The 21,882-nt window shown below is 34.3% G+C and overlaps 1 protein-coding gene across 1 annotated transcript in view; it reads left to right on the forward strand.

The window, feature by feature from the left end:
• Nucleotides 1-661: 661 nt before the first annotated feature.
• The window catches only part of NUP43 (nucleoporin 43), a 29,067-nt gene continuing 7,846 nt past the window's right edge, over nt 662-21,882 (forward strand). Inside the window, exons 1-7 of the mRNA XM_003769531.4 lie at nt 662-858; nt 3,882-4,004; nt 4,404-4,481; nt 5,937-6,117; nt 12,047-12,182; nt 19,131-19,282; nt 21,212-21,334. Of these exons, the coding sequence (XP_003769579.1) occupies nt 739-858; nt 3,882-4,004; nt 4,404-4,481; nt 5,937-6,117; nt 12,047-12,182; nt 19,131-19,282; nt 21,212-21,334 (913 nt within the window). The 5' untranslated portion in view covers nt 662-738. The remainder of the gene's footprint in view (nt 859-3,881; nt 4,005-4,403; nt 4,482-5,936; nt 6,118-12,046; nt 12,183-19,130; nt 19,283-21,211; nt 21,335-21,882) is intronic.

Consider the following 21,882-nt stretch of genomic DNA (forward strand, 5'->3'; position numbering starts at 1 on the left):
GCAAGCGGATATTAAGCACATCAGTCTTTTTAATGCAAAGGATGCCTGTAAGAGAGTCCCACCCAGATGGTTAAAATAGCAGTTTGAAGCAAAAGGGGAAGGATCATGAAGACCAAGTAAGGAAACTGTGCTTTCTCTTGTAACTAATAGAAAGCCATGGAAGGTTGAGTTTATTAAATAAACAGTGGAGGACCTTTTCTTCCAGTTTTGGGGGGAGTTGTTTTTTGCAGGGGAACAGCAAAGTATAAGGACAAAAAGGAACTAAAATTTATAAAGATATAATTTGGAAATCTGCTATAAATTGGCATTTACTTTCAGAAACACCCAATTATTCCTGGATTTTAATTATCATCGTGCTTTAACTAAAATGTAAATTGTTACAATGACAGCTCCCAAGTGAGAATGGGGATGAAGAGAAGAGGGCTTTCTTAAATCCACAAAACTGACAATGGGTATGAAGTTCCATTAGAAAGTTCAAGAGGAGAGTGGAAAACCGAAGGGCAGCCCCAGGATCTTCAGTCACTCTGTCCCATCCCAAACCCTTAAGAATTCCAGGACTTTTAACACACTTCAGAAAGCGAAAGGCTTTTGCAGCGTACCAAAGAAATGTGTCTCTCCTCGGTTGCCTTATCTCGGGTGTCTCTTCTTAGCCAATCAGGATGCTGGGCAGGTGGGCGAGCAGGCCGGAAGAGGCGGACCCAAGGATTGGGCGCGCGGTGGAGTTACGGCCTCTCAGCCATGGAAGAGATCTTTGCCAAATTTGTGTCTCAGAAGATCAGTAAAACCCGCTGGCGTCCGGTGCCCCCCGGGAGTCTGCAGCCGGCCGAGACCTTCGTCACTGGCTCTTGGGACAATGAGGTAATCCTGCTTGCTGCCAGGTTGCGGCACAGCGCTCCCCCTCCTCCGCTCACGCTGCATCTCCCTCATGCTGCCGGGAGCCTCCACGGAGCCCAGCCGCCCTTCCCCGCCCTGCCCACACACGCGGAGTACCCTTCCCGTTCCCTGCTTTGAGGCCATGCCAAAAGCTTCCCCTGCTGCCGGTCATTGATAACGAAGTTAGGAGGGATGTTAATTACCATCCACTCTAATTCTCTTCTGTCTTTACAAGTGAGGAAACTGACGCACAGAGAGGTTAGGTTTCTTGCTCCAGTCACACAAGAAGAATAAACTCTGGTCTTTACCTTACGCCACACTAATTATGCGGAATGATTGCTTCCTCTGCGCTACCTTTCAATATTTGTTTGATAATGTGTATAAATTCTGGAGGGGTCCCGTTTACTAATGAGGGGAGTCCCCTGAGGACCAATTATCTAGCGCTGCCCCTCACGCTCCCTCCTTCAGACCTTCCTATGCCTTCCCTCTGAGATTACTTAAAATTTGTCTTCCACTTATCTTGCTTGTAAAAAGTTGTTTGCCTGCTGTCACCTTCATTAGAGCGTGAGCCCCTGGAGGACGGGGACTGAGGGTTTTGTGTCGTTTTTTGTTGTGTGTGGGGGTGAGTGTATATGTATGCAGGTATATATTTGTGTATGTATGTGTGTTTTTGTGTGTATATGTTTTATGTTTATGTGTGTGTATTCCCAGTACTTTGTACAGTGTCTTGTATGTAGCAATGCTTGTTGATTTGGCTTCTAGAGGTCTCCTTGGGGAGGGAACAGGGTTTTTCTCATGCTTGCTCACTTATGTGACTGGTTTTTTGGATCTCACTTGTATAATGAAGAGAATCTGTTATCCTAAGATTAGTCCATACTTGAAGGAGTCTGTGTCAGGCCAGTCCCTTTGTAAGAGAGATCCCTCAAATCGGCAGCTGATCTGTGGGCTACAACACTGTTCGAAAGTTTTTGATCATTTCTCATTGTTGGTCAAATTAAGTCCAAATCTGGTAAACCAAGCTACCTCCATATAGCAGCTGAAATTCCCAATCTTATTCTTACAATTCTCTTCCAGACTTCCTTGTGCAGTTTTGTGATTATCATTTCATTACTCATTTGATGAAGGGAGGGAGGAGAGAAAAAAGGAGGAAAGGAAAGAAGAAAAGAGGAAGGGAAGGAGAAGGGAAGGAAGAGAAGAAAGAAAGAAGGAGGGAAGAAGGAAAGAACAGAGAGGCAGGGAGATTGAACAAAGGAAGGGATGGAGGACAAAAAGACAGAAGGAAGAGAAAGAATGAAAGAAAAGAAGAGATAGATGATAAAAGATTAAGTGCCAGGCACTAAATGCTAAATGCTGGGAATAGACTGTGCTCTTTGCAGTAGAGTTGGAATTCTTGGCAGTTTAGTTTGAGAAAGGACCCTGTCAGGGTCTGGTATTTTGTCCTGCCGGGTAATCTTTAGAATTTTCCTAAGACAATTCAAATGGAAGCAATGCAGTTTCCTGGCATGGTGTTGATATACTGTCTAGGTCTCACAGGCATTCACAATGAACATAACACTACTACATTATGTAGCCACTTTGTATGTAGTTATTTCTGTATATGCATCCCCCATTATAAGCTCCTTGATAGAGGGGTTAATTTTATTTCCCTAGGGCCTAGTATAGGGGTACTTATACTAGTATTCACCAAGTCTTGTTATATCATTTGTTTTACTGCCATGCTGATCCCTCCCTTAGCTAGCTTGTAGGGTTTGTGAAGAAAGTGTTTTGTGAACCATATATGAGTTGTTTGAAGGCCTTTTCTTTCATAAAGCTGTCCCTAAATCTTCTATCCAAAAATGGTCCCTTTTTTCAATGAATTTTCACTGCAATTTATTCATGACTTTTTAAAATGTGTTTTTTTCCGTAAGCATTTCTTTTCTCTCCTACCTCCCTCTGAAGGTAGAGGTGGAAGCAGGAGGAAGAATTAATTGTAATTAATATGCATTGTCAAGCAAAACAAATTCATGTCTTTTCAACTTCTACAAATATGTTCATTCTGCATACGTAATCTATTACATCTCAGAAGAGAAATACATTTTTCATCACTGATCCTTTGAAACATGGTGAATGATTATTTAATTAGAATTCTTGCCTTTCAAATAGTTTTTATATATTTAAAAAAGCAAACAAACCCTGTTGTATAAATTGTTTTTCTGATTCTTCACTTTATATCAAAAGTCTTCTGGATTTCTACTAAACTAGCCATCATTTCTTATTTCTTACACTATAATTTAAGTCATTTCCCAATTGATAGGTACTCCTTAATTTCTAGTTTTAGGTTACCATAAAAATAGCAGCTATAAATATTTTTGCATATAAGACTAGTAGTGTTATCCCTAGATAAAATATATGCACAGTTTCTTAACTCTTTAATAATTCTAAATTGTATTCTTGAATGGCTGGACCAGTTCATAGCTCCATCAATTGTGTTTGTTTTAACAGTAAAACACATGTTTTCTACATGTGTGATCTCAAATTTAAATCTGAAAGCAGTTATGATTCTTATTTTCTTTTCTCTGTTGTTTTTGCTCCTAAACTATTACTTAATAGACTTAATGCCCTCACTTAATAAAGATGCTTAATGGTCTTTTTAAATGAATGAAAACCTTTTCATGAATTCTAAAAATTTCATGCCTCTATGATAATAGTGTTCTTATCTGAGATAATACATAATGATAATAATAAATGGTGCCTATATGGTGCTTCCATAAGTGTTTTTATCTGAGACAGTACATAATGATAATAATATATAGTGCCTATATATATTAGTGGACCTATTGAAATAGTTACTTGCCCTCTTCCTTACCCTTCAACTCTTAGGGTTCCTACAGATTGGAAACTATTTGAATGGTTTAAACTTATCAAATAATTGATAACCAGAAGTTATAGTGAATATTTGAAGCGAATGAAGATTGTCATTTTATAAAATGGATTTAATTTGACATAAGAGAAATATTACTAATTTACAGGAAAACAGTGTTTCACTCTGGTGTATTGGAGATTTTGGTAATTTGAGTTCTGATGGAGGATTTGAAGGCGATCATCAGCTATTGTGTGACATCAAACATCATGGTGATGTAATGGATTTGCAGGTAACCTAGATATTTTAAGACTTAAAATATTATAAAATATTATTTCTCTAAAAATATATTCAAATAGCCCAGAGTTACTCTATTATTCACTCTTCTGAGATCAGGAATAGCGTAACCCAAATTATGTAAATATTTATTATGATTAATATTTTTGTGTGTACAGTAATTTTTAAAGTACTTTCATTATTTTACATTTACTGATAAGGAAAAGCAATATCTAATAGTTTCAAATAAGACGGAATAGAATACAATTGAAATAGACAACAGAAGACTTTTGGTTTCATATAATATATAAGATTTTAATTTTAAAATTGTGGTTGTGTTTATCACTAGGTAAAATTGTATGATCCTTTACTAATATTTTGAATCTGTAATAAGCGGGATTTTTCTACTGCTTAGTTTTTGGACCAGGAAAGAATTGTAGCTGCTTCATCAACAGGATGTGTAACAATTTTTCTTCACCATCCAAATAATCAGGTAAATAGCATTTTATACAAAAATTGAATTCATAAAATTGTTCCTAAGATTTATAGGTTAAAATGTAAATATTTCCTTATAAATTAAGAAGTTACATTTTATAATCCTAAAACCTGAATGGCATCAAAATTATAGTGTTCATATTATTGTAGACTATTCTGATCAGTTAATATTCTTTGGATATGGTGGTTCTCAGCTACCAAGAAAGCTAAGGCTGGCAGGTGGCTTGAACTTTAGAGTTTTTAAATGCATTGGGCTAAACTGTTTGGGTGTACAAATTAAGTTTGGCATTAAATAAGGGCGGTATCAAGTTGTGTAAGGGGGAGGCATACTGGCCTAAGTAGGAAACAAAGCAGATTTAAACTCTAATGCCTATAAAAATGATACTGGGCCCATAGCTAATTCTTGCATTTCCAGTGTAGTTCAAATAGGTAAACTCAGTCTTTTTTTTTTTTTTTTTTTAATAATCTTTACCATGAAATAGTGAAAATTCAATTTAGACCTAGTAATATGTCATTTTAGTCAATAACTACAATAGTTTGCCTTTATAGTTCCTATCTTTCTTTCTCAAAAAAAATAAAAGCATCTTGCTATACAGGATGGAAAGATCTATTTGGTTCTACTAGTAGCATCTAGATTTTTGCTTTGAGGGGTAGAAGTTGAGACAGTGGCAAACCTTCATACAACATGCCCCTTTAAGAAATATGACCCAACTTTGTTGGCTTTCAGAAAATAATAAAGGGCACTTTGAGGAAATCTTGTAGCTTCATGTAGTATCATAGACTTGTACAGGTTTTTGGTAGAAAAGAAAGCCTGTTGATTTTTGTTCTTCCTATGCAGGTCATCTTAATGATAGGCAAATTTTGTAAAGTAAAGAATGAAATACATTTAAATAATGTAAACTATGACTTTTATTTTCTTGATGACATCATTTACAGGAAATCATGTAATTTCCAGGAACAACAGGATGAAAAAATTTACTTATTTTTGAACACAGTAATCTTGGATAACCAATAACTGTTTCTTTAAAAGAAAGACAAATAAAATAAATGGAAGTATTATGTATGGTAATTTATGTACAGTATTTTGGAAGTCTTACTGCAAAGGGCTTTTTAGCCACTTTGGTAATAAGAGGTATTTCATGATGAAAAATATGCTACTTTATCATTTTAAAACATTTCTTTAGAGGTTTGTAAAGTGTGTTTCCTCGTCATTAGTATTACATTTTCTGTGTAATATAAAGTACAGAGAGAGGGTTTCTATGAAGAGAAATAGAAAAACAAAAGCATTTTGTGCCTTTGATTACTTAAGACATTTTCATTTCCATCAAACCTAGAAGTGCTAAGTCATGGGAAGAAAAATTTGCTACAATGTTGTTATCTGATAGCTTTTGATCTTTTGTATTGCCAAATGTCTTTAAAGGATTTTTTCTTCACTCTTCTCCATCATACATAGACTCTTTCAGTCAGCCAAGAATGGGTAGGAGCCCACTACCACATTGGCCCAGGTAGTCCTTCCTATAGGAGTGCACCGTGTACTGGTATTGTATGCAACAGTCCAGAGATTGTTACTGTTGGAGAAGATGGTAGAATCAATCTCTTCAGAGTTGATTACAAGGAAGCTGTGCGGACTATAGGTAAGAGAAATGATTGGTTCATATTCTTAGGCCAGTAAGTATTTCACTGTTCACCTGTTTTGGTGAACCACTGTGCTATGTATGAGAAGTACAATGATGTACAAGAAAATCTCTGTTCTTAAAGGACTCATTGTTGCAGTATGGGAGTTAAACCATGTAAACTAATAACTTCAATTAAAGATATATGAATGATATAAATTAAATGCTTTAAGGATGCAAAGGAATGATAACATATTTTTATTTGAAATGATCTAGTAAGACTTCATGGAGGAGATTGTTTTGAGCTAAAATTTGAAGAATGAGTGATATCTTGATAGAGATAAATAGGAGAGTTTACAGACAGTAAGAATAGCTTGAACCACAGACAGAAGCCAGAAAGCACAGTGTGTGTTAGAGAAATTGTAGTTCAGAATATTAGAGATGTAACATGAGATTAAGGAAGGTAGTTTGGGGGAAACTGAATGCCAAGCCAAAGATGAATTAGCTAGAGAAGGCTACAGAGTGATGCTTTTATTAATTTGGCAGGAATGTTTCAAAAGAATTTGAAGGGGAAGAATTTGGGGACAGAACAGAATGTTATTGCAGAAGTCCAGAAATGAGATGACTAAACTATGGTAATGAGAATAATAATAAAAAGGAAAGAACATATGTAAAAGACCTTGGGAAGGAAGACTTAACCAGGCTGAGAGCGATGGGCATCAGGAATGTTGAAGGACAAGAAAGAGACAAAGATCTCTTCAGAGCTTTGGGCCTGGCTGAATTGTTGTGATATCAACAGAGATAGAGAAGAAATGAGGATGCAGTAATGTGTGTAATGAGAAAGGTTTTTGGATTTGGAAGCACCGGATCCCGTGCCAATTCTGGCTCTGCTATTTATGTGTGTGACTGGGCAAATCATTTCACTGGGTTTCAGTTTTTTTATCCATAGGAAGCGAGTTAAATTCAATGATCTTGAAAGTTCTTTCTAACTCTGAATCTATGATCTTATGATTCTATAGGCTAGTTTAAGGGAATTTGGGGATTATGTGTATAGTTTAGAGTATATGAGGGGATTGGGAGTGGAGATGGATCTTAGAATTGGAATTGGACCATGGGCAACCTAAGGACTTAGAGATACATTTCTTCGAGTTAGTTATTCCTTCTACTTTTGGGGGTTAGCTATGTGGCCCTTAATCCCTAATCTGGAGAATCAGCATAAAAATTTTGACCCAGGCCCTACCATCTTTGTACCAGAAAAATCTAATTTTTTTCTTTTATAGGGTGTTTATGGTATCTTATGTACAATTTGGATTATTATAAAATATTGTACATGTATTTTTTGCATTTGAGTTTTTAAACTTTTTCTGTGTTGGCTGATCTTTGAATGTCATCTGCAACTTCTGCAAGATTCCCATTTAATTTCTTGTGCTAGGTTTCACTATATCAAAATTATAATGGGGAAAATTATGATGTGGAAGGGATGACTGGATATACAGGTGATAATTAAAGTGGATAACATGTTAGAAGAAAACATGTAAAAGAGAAGGCAGTGCTGTGATCTGTTATTAATGCCCTATACTTAACACTAAATATTCTTCTTTTTCCTTTATAACTTATTTTTCTTATTTTTTAAAGAAATGTTTTAATAATGGCTTTTTTATTTTCAAAATACATGCAAAGATAGTTTTCAACATTCATCCTTGCAAAACCTTGTGCTCTGAATTTTTCTTCCTCTCTTTCCCCTATCCCTCTCCCCTAGACAGCAAGTCTAGGTTAAACATGTGCAATTTTTCTAAATGTACTTTCACATTTATCATGCTGCACAAGAAAAATCAGATAAAAAAGAAAAGGAAAAAAGCAAGCAAACAAGCAAAAAGGTGAAAATACTGTGTCACAACATAATATCCATATTCAGTCCCCATAGTCCTCTCTCGGGATGCAGGTGGCTTTCTCTATCAAAAGTCTGTTGGAATTAGTCTGCTGATATCACCTCATTGTTGAAAAGTGTCAAGGCCATTACAGTTGACCATCATATAATCTTTTTGCTTTGTACAATGATCTCCTGGTTCTGCTCATTTCACTAAGCATCAGTTCATGTAAGTTCTTTCCAGGCTTCATTTCTTATAGAACCATAGTATTCCATTACACTAATTTGCCATAACTTATTCAGCCATTTCCCAGCTGATGGAAATTTACGCAATTTCTAATTCCTTGCCACTACAAAAGGGATTGCTACAAACATTTTCGTATATGTGGCTACTTTTCCCTTTTATTTTTAATGATCTCTTTGGGATACAGACCCAGTAGAAAAACTTAAGTCAAAGGGTATCCAAGTTTTTTGATAGCCCTTTGGGTGTAGTTCTCCAGAATGGTTGGATCAGTTTGCAACTTCACTAATATATTAGTGTCCCAGTATTCCCACATCCCTTCAAGAATTTCAAGGGAATTAAGGAAAAAATGCAAATGAAGATGGCCTAGCTATAACAAACCCAAAACTATATTATAAAGCAGTACAAAAACATTGCGTACTAGCTAAGAAATAGAGTAGACAATCAGTGGAATAAGTTAGGTTCACAGGCAAAATAGTCAAAGACTATAGTAATCTAGTGTTTGACAAATTCAAAGATTCCAGCTTTTAGGATAAGAACTCACTATTTGACAAAAAGTGCTCGGAAAATTAGAAGTTAGTATGGAAGAAACTAGTTATTAATGCACACCTAATACCCTATACCAAGAACCCAAATGGGTTCATGATTTAGACATAGAGTGATATTGTAAGCATATTAGAAGAATAAAGGATAGATCTGTGGAGAAGGAAGGATTTTGTGACCAAAGAAGAAGTGGAGTACATTATTAGATACAAAATGAATAATTTTGATTATATTGTTAAAGAGTTTTTGTACAAACAAAATCAGTGCAGACAAGATTAGAAGAGAAGTAATAAACTGGGGAAAAAATTTTACATTCAAGGGTTCTGATAAAGACCTCATTTTTTTTTTTTTTTAGATAGCTTTTTATTTACAAGATATATGTATGGGTAATTTTTCAGCATTGACAATTGCAAAACCTTTTGTTTCAACTTTTCCCTTCCTTCCCCCCACCCCTTCCCCCAGATAGCAGGTTGACCAATACATGTTAAATATGTTAAAGTATAAGTTAAATACAATATATGTATACAGGTCCATACAGTTATTTTGCTGTACACAAAGAATCGGACTTTGAAATAGTGTACAATTAGCCTGTGAAGGAAATCAAAAATGCAGGCGGGCAAAAATAGAGGGATTAGGAATTCTATGTAGTCATCTCCAAGAGTTCTTTCACTGGGTGTAGCTGGTTCAATTCATTACTGCTCTATTGGAACTGATTTGGTTCATCTCATTGTTGAAGAGGGAAAAGCCTTATTTCTAAAATATATAGAGAATTGACTCAAATTTCTCCAGTTGATAGTCAAAAGATATGAACAGACACTTTAAAGATAAAGAAATGGAAACTATTTTTTAGTCATATGAAAAGGTGCTCCAAATCACTATTGATCAGAGAAATGCAAATTAAGACAACTCTGAAGTACCACTACATATACCTGTCAGATTGTCTAAAATGACAGGAAAAGACGATGATAAATGTTGGAGGGAATGTGGGAAAACTGGGACACTGATACATTGTTGGTGGAATTGTGAACTGATCCAACCTTTCTGGAGAGCAATTTGGAACTATGCTCAAAAAGTTATCAAACTATGCATACCCTTTGATCCAGCAGTGTTTCTACTGGGATATATCCCAAAGAGATCTTAAAGAAGGGAAGGGACCCACATGTGCAAAAATGTTTGTGGCCGCCCTCTTTGTAGTGGCAAGAAACTGGAAAATGACCATCAGTTAGAGAATGACTGAATAAGTTATGGTATATGAAAGTTATGGAATATTATTATTCTTTAAGAAACAACTAACAGGATGATTTGAGAGAGGCCTGGACAACTGATGATTCTGGAGAACTGATACATGAACTGTTGCTGAGTGAAGTGAGTAGAACCCAGAAATCAGTGTATACAGCAACAGCAAGATTGTGCAATGAACAATTCTGATGGACATGGCTTTCTTCAACAATGAAATGATTCAAACCAGTTCCACTTGTTCAGTGATGAAGAGAGCTATTTACACCAGAGAGGACTGAAAACTGAGTGTACATCACAAAATAGCATTTTCACTGTTTTTGTTGTTTGCTTGCATTTTGTTTTCATTCTCATTTTTTCCTTTTTGATCTGGTTTTTCTTGTACAGAATGATAATTATGGAAAGATCTATAGAAAAATTGCATATGTTTAACTTATATTGGATTACTTGCTATCTAGGGAAAGGATGGAGAGAAGGGAAAGAAAATTTAGAACACAAAAGTTTGGCAAGGGTGAATGTTAAGAGTTATCCATGCATGTCTTTTGAAAATAAAAAAAGCTTTAATTTTTTTTTAAAAAAGAAAGAAAATGTAAAAACTATTCTAAACTTACTGGAGGTACAAAAAAAAGGGGATGAACCAGAATCCGACAGGTTGGAATTTGCTGACCGCTAATATAATGTCTTAGTTTTCAGCTTATAATGGAACATGGCTATTAAAGTAATCCTTTTGTAAATCAATTAGCTTTATATAGTGAAGAATCTTGGTCACATTACAATAAGCATCATTCCTACCTGTATGGACAATTTTTCAACATTGATTTACATTAAACCTCCAATTTCCCACCCCTTTTCCCCCTACTCCTTCCCTCCACTGGCAAATCCAATATATGTTAAACATTGTAAAAATATATGTTAAATCCAATATAAGCATATATATTTATATAATTATCTTGCTGCACAAGAAAAATCAGATCAAAAAAGGGAAAAAATGAGCAAGAAAATAAAATGCAAGCAAGCAATAAAAGAGTGAAAATGCTATATTGTGATCCACATGCAGTTTCCATAGTCCTCTCTCTGGATGTAGATGGCTCTCTTCATCTCCCAAAGTTCTTTCTCTGGGCATAGTTGGTTCAGTTCATTACTGCTCCATTGGAAATGATTTGGTTGATCTCTTTGCTGAGGATGGCCAGGTCCATCAGAACTGGTCATCATATAGTATTGTTGTTGAAGTATACAATGATCTCCTGGTCCTTCAGCAAATATTTCTTAAGCATTTCTTCTGTGCTTGGAACTATTCTGGATGTTGTGAGGGACACAATTCTTATCCTGATAAAATTTAGACTCTAGGTATATAGAAGAATTATGCATCTTAAAAAATTTGTATTTGCTCATAAAAAACTTAATAATGAAATACTAAATTGTTCATATTGGCTATAATTAATAAGGGAATTGAAAAGGACAGATGTGAAGACTGGCATTAAAATCTTGATGGGAGAAACTGAAATTGAACTGGACTTTAAAAAATGAAGACTGTGAGGATGAATACTATTGGGTAGGGATGAAGATGTTTTTGTTATTATTGTTGACAAGACAAGGAGAGTGACCTGACTTAAAGGAATAATAGTTGTTAAATTAAATAGGGGGAGGCAAATTCTAGAAAATGTTAAGAATCACATTATGCTAGCCTATGAAACCATGATCAACTTTCAGTTGCACGAAATTAGAAATATAAAAGGGATACAAGAAATTAAAAATATATGCTAGCCTATGAAACCATGATCAACTTTCAGCTGCAGGAAATTAGAAATATAAAAGGGATACAAGAAATTAAAAATCCAGCATCACCACTTTAAAAAAAATTTCATTAACTATTAAAAAGAATATTAATGTATTTTAATGTATTTAATCAAAGGCTTCATAATCTTCTTTTACTAATAATACCCCTAATTGTTTGAAATATTTAGTATGAATTTCATCTTTAAATAAATTGAAGAAATGTATATTCAGGCTTTGTGGTTTTTAAAAAAAAAATAACTACTGATATGCAATTTTTTAAATTTTAGATAATGCAGACAGCAGTACACTCCATGCAGTGACTTTCCTTAGAACTCCTGAAATTCTTACAGTAAATTCAATTGGACAGTTAAAGATATGGGATTTCAGACAACAAGGAAATGAACCTTCTCAGATACTGTCACTGTAAGTTTTGTTATACATTTTGTTTTCTGCTCCTTATTTCCCTCTCCCAAAACCCTACTCTGGGGCTACATTGTGGTAGCGGGTGATCTTGGATTTCTGAAAACTGTTAGCATAAAATAGTCTAAAGCTTTACAAAGATGGAAAGGTTTCATTTTTGTACCTGGCAATAGACTATAATTAGAAAACCAGCCTAACTACACAGAAGCTCAACCAATAAATTGTCTACTAAGTAATAATAATAATAATAATAATTGTGATTATTATAATTAATTTCATTTGATCCTCACAACAACCATGGAAGGAAAGAGCTATGAATTAAACAAAGATTAAATAACTTGCCCAGGATAACATAGATACTGTGTGTTTCAGGTTGGATTCAAACTCAGGGCTCCTGACTCAAGGCCTAATACCATGTTCACTGTGCCACCCATCCTAGTTGTAAGCACCTGGGAAATTAACACACAATGATATATCAATTGGACAGACTCTCTGTGTGCAGATATTAATTTAGCAACACTCCATCCTGCACAGCTCTTGTCCATATTCTATAAACCATCATGTGTTAGAAGCCTTATATAAGGTGTCTCCACATTTCATGGAATGCAGTGTATTTTTAATGTTTCTTACCACTTTTACTGCATAAATCAATCAGCTTCTTTTCTGATTATTTTTCTTGATTTAGATTCCTTAAGCCACTTTTTGCATGTAGATTTTTGTTGATCGTACTCACTTTCATCTACCAGGTTATCTCTTTTAATCTCTGGATCACATATGATTTTGATTCTTTGGAGATGGTGATGCCCCATATTTTGTAAACATGCAACATCATTAGAATAACATTGATATTAATGTAACAGTTTTAAGAAACGTAAAATTTAAATTTTTACAATTGCTTTGCAAGCATTACTTTATGATCTTCAACAGCCTTGTGAGGTTTGTACTACATATGTTATGAGTTTTTAAATGATGAAAATAATGATACTTTTGACAGCTCACTTTCATTTTTTACCTGTTGTCATTTTTCTAGTTTCACTTATAAATGTTCTTGTAATGATTTGATTTTGTTGTGGCCATACTTTTTTGCTTTTTGGGGGGAGAGGGAGTGATACTGCTCAAATCTGCTGCTCTCCTTCTACATAATCTTTTTCAAAGGAATTTAAGTTTTAAAAAGTTGTGGCCTTTGGGTATTATGACTTTTTGCTTGCCAAAGAGTTCCAAGTAATTAGTAAGTAAAGATTCTGGGTTCTTTTGCTCTCCTTATCAAAGAAATTGCCCTCTATTGATTATTTTTCTGTAAGAAAATGTTGTACTTAAGGTTGTTATTTTGACTTCCACTTTTTATTGTTAGTACCCTATTTATGTTGAAATTATATGCCTTATTTTCTCATTGTTGTCATCTTAATTCATTTCAAACAATAAGCACTTATTAAGTGCCTGCTATGTACCAGGCACTGTGCTAAGCACCAGGGATTCCAAGAAAGGCAAAAATGACCTTTACCCTCCAAAATGGGAGAAACAAAATGTTATCAACTATGTACAAACAAGATATCTATTTTGATATATTGGTAATGCTGATAACTATGACAAATTGAAGATAATTTCAAATGGGAGGTACTAGTAAGTAAAGGATTAGGAAAAGCAACTTGCAGAAAGTAGCATTTTAACTCACTCTCAAAGAAAGCCAGGAAAGCTGAGATGAAGAAGGAGAGAATTCTAGGCATGATGGACAGCCAGTGAAAACACTCAAGAGTCAGAAAATGGAATTCATTGTTCACGAATAAAGAGGAGGCCAATGTCACATTATTACAGAATATTTTTGGAAAGAGTAGGAGAGAATATTTGAAAAGTAGGACGGGGTCAACTTATGAAGGACTTTTAAATACCAAATAGGGTTTTATATTTGATCATGGAGATGATAAAGTCACCGGAATATTTTGAATGGGAGGTGACATGGAGAAATCTGTAATTTAGAAAGATTGCTTTTATAGCTGAATGGAGAATGGGTTGGAATGGAGTAAGACTTAAGGCAGAGGATCCAACTAGTAGGCTAGTAGAACCATCTAGGTAGATATACGATAATAAGGGTCTACACCCCGAAAGTAGTAATGTCAGAAGAGAGAAGGGATGGTATTTAAGAAATTACAAACCTAAAATTGACAAGACTCTGCAAGTGCTTGAATATAAAGAGAGTGAGAAGTCATGGGTGGCACCTAAGTTTAGAGCCTGGATAACTAGGATGGTGCTGCTACTAGTAATAAAGAAATTAGGAAGAAAATTTTGTGGAAGAAAGATGATTTTACTGATTTTAATTTCTGCTATTTCTGGTTTCTGGTCTGATTTCCATACTGTGCTGATGAATCGTTCAACCTGCATAGCCATGTCAGATAACCATTTTACCAAATATATACATAATTTTTTAAAAAAATAAAGTGTTGTGGGTTTAAATGGTTACAATAGAGTGAGAAGATAATAGGAAACTGGCTTAAAAGCCTAAAAGCAGCTCATTTATACTACTCACCATGAGGCTACTCCCTAATTGTGTTAAAAAGATCTGCTGACAAAGATTTCTCATTTCTTTTTTTTAAACAGTATTTTATTTTCCCAAATACATGCAAAGAGTTTTCAACATTCACCTTCACAAAACCTTGTGTACAGATTTTTCTCCCTCTCCCCAGACAAAACAGCAAGTACTGTGATGTGATATGTTAAATGTGTACAATTCTTCCAAACATATTCCATATTCATCATTCTAAGCAAAAAAAAAAAAAAATCAGATCAAAAGGAAAAAAAAAACTAAGCAAACAAACAACAATAGAAAAAGAAGAGGTGAAAGCATTATGCTTTGATCCACATTCAATCTCCATAATTCTCTCTCTGAATATGGATAACACATTCCATCACACATCTATTGAACTTACCTTAAATTACCTCATTGTTGAAAAGAGCCAAATATAATGTCTTTATATACTAGGAAACCAAAAACTTGGTGTGATTCACTTTATTGTGACTTCAGTATTTCCTAGGTATGCCTGTATTGTTTACCTGGTAGTGTGGCAGTGGGCTGAAGTCAACTTGTCCCTTTTCTTGTATCTCTATGTCTCCAGGGTAATTTTGCCTCTCTACATCTTCTACCCTTAAATAGTTATTTACCTCCCTATTTTCCTTCCTGTGAGGAAGGATTTAATTGCCTTAAAGAAAAATAAATATAACACTAAAAAAAAAAAAAATCTAGTGTTCCCCTATCAGTTATCAATCTGTTAAGATAGGGATAGTTTTTTTGGGGGTCATGATATTTTTTAGCTCACTTCTCTAGCATCTTGTGATTGTCTTCTTGAAAGAAATCTATGCAAATAGACCAGTCATAAGGTTTCTGAATAGTACCATTTGGCTCTTACGCTTTTGCAGTGGCAGAGACAAAGTGGCAAAAAAGAATAATAATTTTAATGTTTTTAATTTTGTATATATATATTGAAACCAGCTTTGGCAGCTTCTTTATCCCTCTCCAAGGATGACCTTCAAGGCTTTCTTCTGTTTAGCCGCAGCTTCAATATGCTTTCTGGTTTTATTTAAGAGTAACATCAATATTGAATTGGTTAATTTCTGTTAAAAGTATGTTTTGTTATTAGACAGATTTCTTATATTTAGAGTAAATATTTATAAATTGTCTAGAAATTGTTATTCTTAGCAAGCTCTACTACCTCTTTTGCCACTTTGTCTCTGCACTGCAAAAACAAAAGAACCAAATGGGACTAAGAATCGTTTTTAATTGTTTCTTCCACGTAAGTTTAATGCTTCGTTGTGGTATAGGAGTAAATATCGATTGTCTACAGTTATGTTAGTGGGATGAAAGCTCTGCTTGTTTTTACTAAGTTGAAGATTTTTGAAATAGACAGTCTGCTGTCCAAGGACAAAACTAATTAAATTTGGATGGGTTCATCACCCACAGGTTGATGAGTAGATGTTGAATCTTTCTGTTAATAGCAATGAGTCAAAAAAATTTTTTTAAATTAAATGAAACAGATAAAAATTTAAAATGGCCTCAGTCCTGTGCAAACCTCCTTTGTAGTAATAATACAAGAGATTTGTCCATTGACTTGTAATTTAATATACTTCCAGAAGAGACTAAACCACAACATGATTATACTTGCTATATGTAAAACTAGAAAAAAACAAGAAGTGTACCTGAATACAAAGATATCTCACAGATTCACTTCAGAGAAGTGAATAAAGGAATTGCTAGAATTGTATGCCCTACGACAATAAATAGTTCATGGTTTCTTGGGCATTTCCTCATGTACTGCTAATAAAGAACATAAAGAACCCAATGAAGATAAGAGAAACTGGTATCACAGCATTTGCTGTAGAGGATAACAAAATTAAAAAGTTCTACAAGTTGACAAAATTTTTGATGTAGAGGAAAGATCACTGGATCCAGATCAGAAGATCTGGAATCAAATTTTTAGCTGTTTATTCTTGTTTTATACTAAGCAAGTCACTACCCATTCTTTACTTTAGTTTCCTGATCTATAATGTGAAAGATTTTGAATATTCTTTTCCAGCTATAAATCTTTGATTCTGTAAACAAAATCAACATCTGTCTTGATTCTCGAATAGAACTTTAAATATAAAAACACTATATCACCAAATAGCATCATAACAAATGATATTTTGAAGCAAGATTTAAATTCAGGTTGTCTTCAATCCAAGTTTGGCATTGTCTATTCTGGGGTAATCTACTTTGCAAAATAATGGGTGTGTTCTGGGCCCTTTTCTGTCTCTACATGTTCTTTTTTGGTGACCTCATCATTTCTATGTTTAATTATCAATTTTTGAAGATGACTCATCTATATATACAGACCAAGTTCTGTCTCTGAGCATCACCAAATATTGGAGATTTTTAACTGAATGTTCTAAAGACATCTCAGGCTCAACATTAACAAAACAATAACTCCAAACCTTCTTCTAACATTTCACACCAAATCCTGCTCACGTAGGCACAACCTAAGTTCAGTCCCTTATCACTTCTTATCTGGTCTATTTCAGTGACCCCTCAAGTTTCCTTGCCTCTCTAATCCAACCTCCATAAAGTTATTTTCTTTAAATGTCACTTCCCTATTTAATAAACATTGTCTTAAAATAAAGTATAAACTACATATTTGGCTCTTAAGAACCCTTCACACTTGACCCCAACCCGTCCTTTTAGACTTATTACATATTATTACCTTTCATGTACTCTGTGGTCCAACCAAACTGGATTTCTCTTCCTCTCACATAGCCCTCCCTCCTGGCAACTGGACTCCTCATTAACTGTCCCTCATGCTCAAATGCATTCTTTTCACCTCTAACTCAGAGCTCTTAACTTTTAAGACATAGCTCAAATACTACTTTGTACACAAAGCCTTTCCTAATTCTTCCAATTGTTAGTGTTCTCTCTAATTATTTTCCATTTAAGTACCTTATATTTGTTTTAATTTATTCTGCACATAGTCTCATGTATATTACTTACATGAGAACTTATTTCCCCAAGTAGACTATAAACTCATTGACTACAGAGATTTATTTTCCCCAATGGAATGGAACTTTCTTGAGCAGGCACTTAAGTTTTGGTGTTTTTTATTGTTTGTTGTTTTGTTTTTGTCTTTGTATCCTGGTGCCTTGTAAAGTGTTTGATAATAAAATACTTATTAATAAACATGTAAATAAATAATGAAGTACAAAACAGCTTTCAGAGTTTTCATAGTAATCTGTTAGCATTTTTATTGTTATAGAAAATGTTAAGTTAAAATTGTGACAATACCTAAAACATTAAATTAGCATGTGAAAATAGCAGTTAACCTGAGGTTTAGAAGAATAGCTAGATCTGAATACAGAAGAAATCTGAGAACATGGAGACATAAAATTGAGCTTTAACTACTTTTCAAGATATTTCAGAGGGAAACACTTCAATAAATATCTTTGAGAGCTAAATCATAATTAAATTAGGATTCTTTCTGCAAATCATTTTGAATTGGTAATTACTGCAAAATATATGTTGTGTGTATATATATACATCTCTCTACACATACAGAGTAATTTGCTGACCAAAATAATCCATATGTTTTTAGGCAAAAAAAAAAAATATATATATATATATATATATTATTTATATAATATATAAATAATATATATATATATATATATTTTTTTTTTTTAACTTCATGTAGCATTTAATAAGGATTGGTTAAGTTAGAGAAATTTCATTAGTAGTTTTGAACCACTTAGATATTTTAAAGATTTCTTGTCCAATTTACTTTTTCAGTGTATTCTTGATTCTGAGCAGAACTTTAAATTTATGTTAAGAAGAGCAGGCTAATTAAAAGGCTTTTTAAAGAATTGGTGCACAGCATGTGTGAAAAGTATAGATACAGAAGCATCAGAAACTAAAATGTTATCCTCCTCATGATGTATGTTAATGACCAGTTAACAAGTTTCCTGAATAATTATGCATTCCCCACCCCTACCCCCCAGGTTTTCTAGATATTTTAAAAATCCATCTAATCAAGTTTTGAAATTACTTTGGTAGAGTTAGTTGTCAGGAAATTAGGAGCCCATTTTGGTTTGAGGTAAAGAGAAAACTTTGACAATTAGAGCAGTCCTCATAAGAATCCCTACTTTCTGGAGCAAAAGCTGGATGACCATTTGTGAAGTATATTGTAGAATATGTTGTTAGGTGAGGATACAAGTAGATGACTTCTGATTTCCCTTCCACCTCATATTCTGTGCTGGTTTTGTTGTTCAAAGAAAATGAAAATCCTTGAAAGTGGCAGCTTTAGGCTGCTAAAGATAGAGGGACCAATTATAATTTATAGTAGACTTTCACTTGAAATAATTTTGGTCAGTGTTTTAAAATGAAATGAAGGGAAAAAAAGCTAATATAACTATCTTTTTCTTTTGCGTTTTCTTCAAAAGCACTGGAGACAGAGTTCCACTCCACTGTGTTGATAGACATCCCAACCAACAACATGTTGTAGCCACAGGTGGTCAGGATGGAATGTTGAGCATTTGGGATGTTAGACAAGGTAGCATGCCAGTATCTCTGCTGAAGGCTCATGAAGCTGAAAGTAAGTATTCTTGGAGAAACAAGCTGTTAATGATTTGCATAATAATTTTAAGAGATTGTTTTTAGATAGTCTGTGCTATTTTCCACATTTCGCATTTGTGTTATATATATTTCAGAAACAAAACTTTTTTAAGTATATGTACAAAAGGGCATGAAATATTGAGGGCTCCTTCTTTCAGGGCCTGCTAGATGACAACAGATGGAGTGCGAAGCCTAGATTCGAGAAGATTTTAGTTGAAACCCAGCCATAGACACTCATGAATTGTGTAACCTTGGGCAAGTCACCTAGCCCTGTTTGCCTCAGTTCTCTCATCTGTAAAATAAGCTGGAGAAAAAAATGATAAACCACTCCAGTATCTGCCAAGAAAACTCCATATGGGGTCACAAAGAATCAGACACAATTGAATAACAACAATTTCTTTCATTGTATTTTTATTAGTACTACTATGGAATAATAAATTATTTGTAGCTATATTTATTCTCAGGAAAGAAATCAAAGGGTTGGCTTTTTTCTGTATAGCCTTCCTAGAAGGAAAAGAGACAGCTTGGTTACATCTCCAAGGTTTAAAGTTTTGGTTTACCCAAAAGAGATGAATATAATATCATTCAGACCTTTAGATTTTTTTTCTCATTTCCCTTTTTATAATTGTCGCCTGCCTTGGTAAAGAAAATATATAAATACCAAACCTTCTAAACAGAATTTAGTTAGAATTTAGCATCTCATTCCTTATATTCTTAGAGGTAGGGCAGTTTTGTTTCAAATTGTAGAATATTTGGGCTTTGGTTTTGTTTTGGGAAAATCGGGATTAGAATATCTACTAGATCTGTATGAGAAGCAGCATGATAAAGCAGATAGAACTGGCCCTGAAGCCATGAAGACTTGAGTTCAAGGACTGTCTCTGGCACATCATAACTGGCAAATCACTTATCTTTTCAGTGCACTAAGCTGTTCTCTTAAGGCAATAAATTGCAGAGACGATGCCAACTCACTCTGCCAGGCAGAGGGAATTTTAATGAAATCTTAGGTCTGTTGCCTATCATTTTTATTCCAGACCTATTGTGCAATTGTTTGTAAACGTATTTTAGAACAGTTTCTTCTTTTGGAAGAGTAACATTCTTGTGTCTTCAGTCTTTTTCATTATACCAAGAATGTGTCTAATGCTACCATTTGTATAATTACTCTGACAAGTGGGTTATTCTGCCTAGTGTCTTAGAGCCCAACTCTTTGATCCCAGCATAGGCTGGCTTGTTTGAACTGAAGTGTAGCTAATTGTAGCTAACTTATCTTTTAGAGGCTCAGTTCTGTTCTTGGTTTCCAGAAAGCCACTTCTTACTTAAAGTATCTTCTGAGTTGAATTCTATTTGGGGTCTCTGTTTCCTCTTGATCTTTTAATAGCCCTGGACCTGAACTTAGCTCAAATCATCTCTGGAAAATTCCAGGTATTTGAGCATTTCACAATCTTGTAATAAACTAATCAATCCTCAAGCATTTATTAAATCCTCTCTACTTGCCAGGCATTGTGCTCAAAGCTAGGGATGAAAGTACAAAAAAAGGAAACAATTTTCTTCTCAAGGAGCTTATGTTTTCCTGAAATTATACTGATACAGGCATATACAACACAAATTATTATATTACATTTTACTGTACTCTAGGGCATTTCAATAATACAACTTTCATCTTTGAACCCTCCCTAATTTAATTCCCATTTCACAAACCTAAAAGAACTTATATGCTAGTAAGAATTATTCCACAAATAGCCTTTATTGCCATTCTGTCCAGGCCCAAGGCAAAGAATTTTTTGAGTGTTATTTTGTCTGTGTTCTAGCAATTTTTTGCACAAATAATTAAGTGCATTCCAATAGAGCTCTACAGTATTTTTATTGAACTAGCCTATCCAAAAATAAAACTTATTCTGCTCTTCTTGTGCAGTGTGGGAAGTTCACTTCCACCCATCCAACCCAGATCATCTATTTACTTGCTCTGAAGATGGATCTCTTTGGCATTGGGATGCCTCCACTGAGGTTCCTGAAAAATCATCACTTTTTCACCAAGGTAAGAAGCCTTGGGGAAAGACTTTTGTCATGGACTTTTTCATGATCTCATAAAACTGCTTCTGTTCCATGCCAAATGAAAAAATGTGAATCTTCATCATTAGGGAAATCACTTTCATTCTCCTATAATGTGGAGAGACGATATATAGATATAGAATTATCTATATCTATATATCTATACATATAAATATATCATTATTCTTGGGGCAAAGTTAAATATTTCTGGTAGCAATTTCATAGGAAATTCCATAATGCAGATTAGTACTAGACACTTCAGGCTCTTTTTTATGTCTTATTGGCTTCTTCCCCCATATTGTTGGACAGGTGTTGACAACCTTATCAGGAAAGATGAAAGGGAAGAGGGGAAGAGATACAGAACATATTAAGCTTCTGATTTTTTGGTCAGATCATCTCAATTCACATTATTCTGCTTCCCAATTAGTCATGGATGAGTAGAAGAAAATCAGGAATTATGTTTGTAAAAAGGAGCATATATCTTCAGTTAAACACTTATTAATTACCAGCTAAGTACAGTTGTTCTAGACAACT

The sequence above is a fragment of the Sarcophilus harrisii genome, chromosome 4 (genome assembly GCF_902635505.1).
Source record: "Sarcophilus harrisii chromosome 4, mSarHar1.11, whole genome shotgun sequence".
Taxonomy (NCBI): Eukaryota; Metazoa; Chordata; class Mammalia; order Dasyuromorphia; family Dasyuridae; genus Sarcophilus; species Sarcophilus harrisii.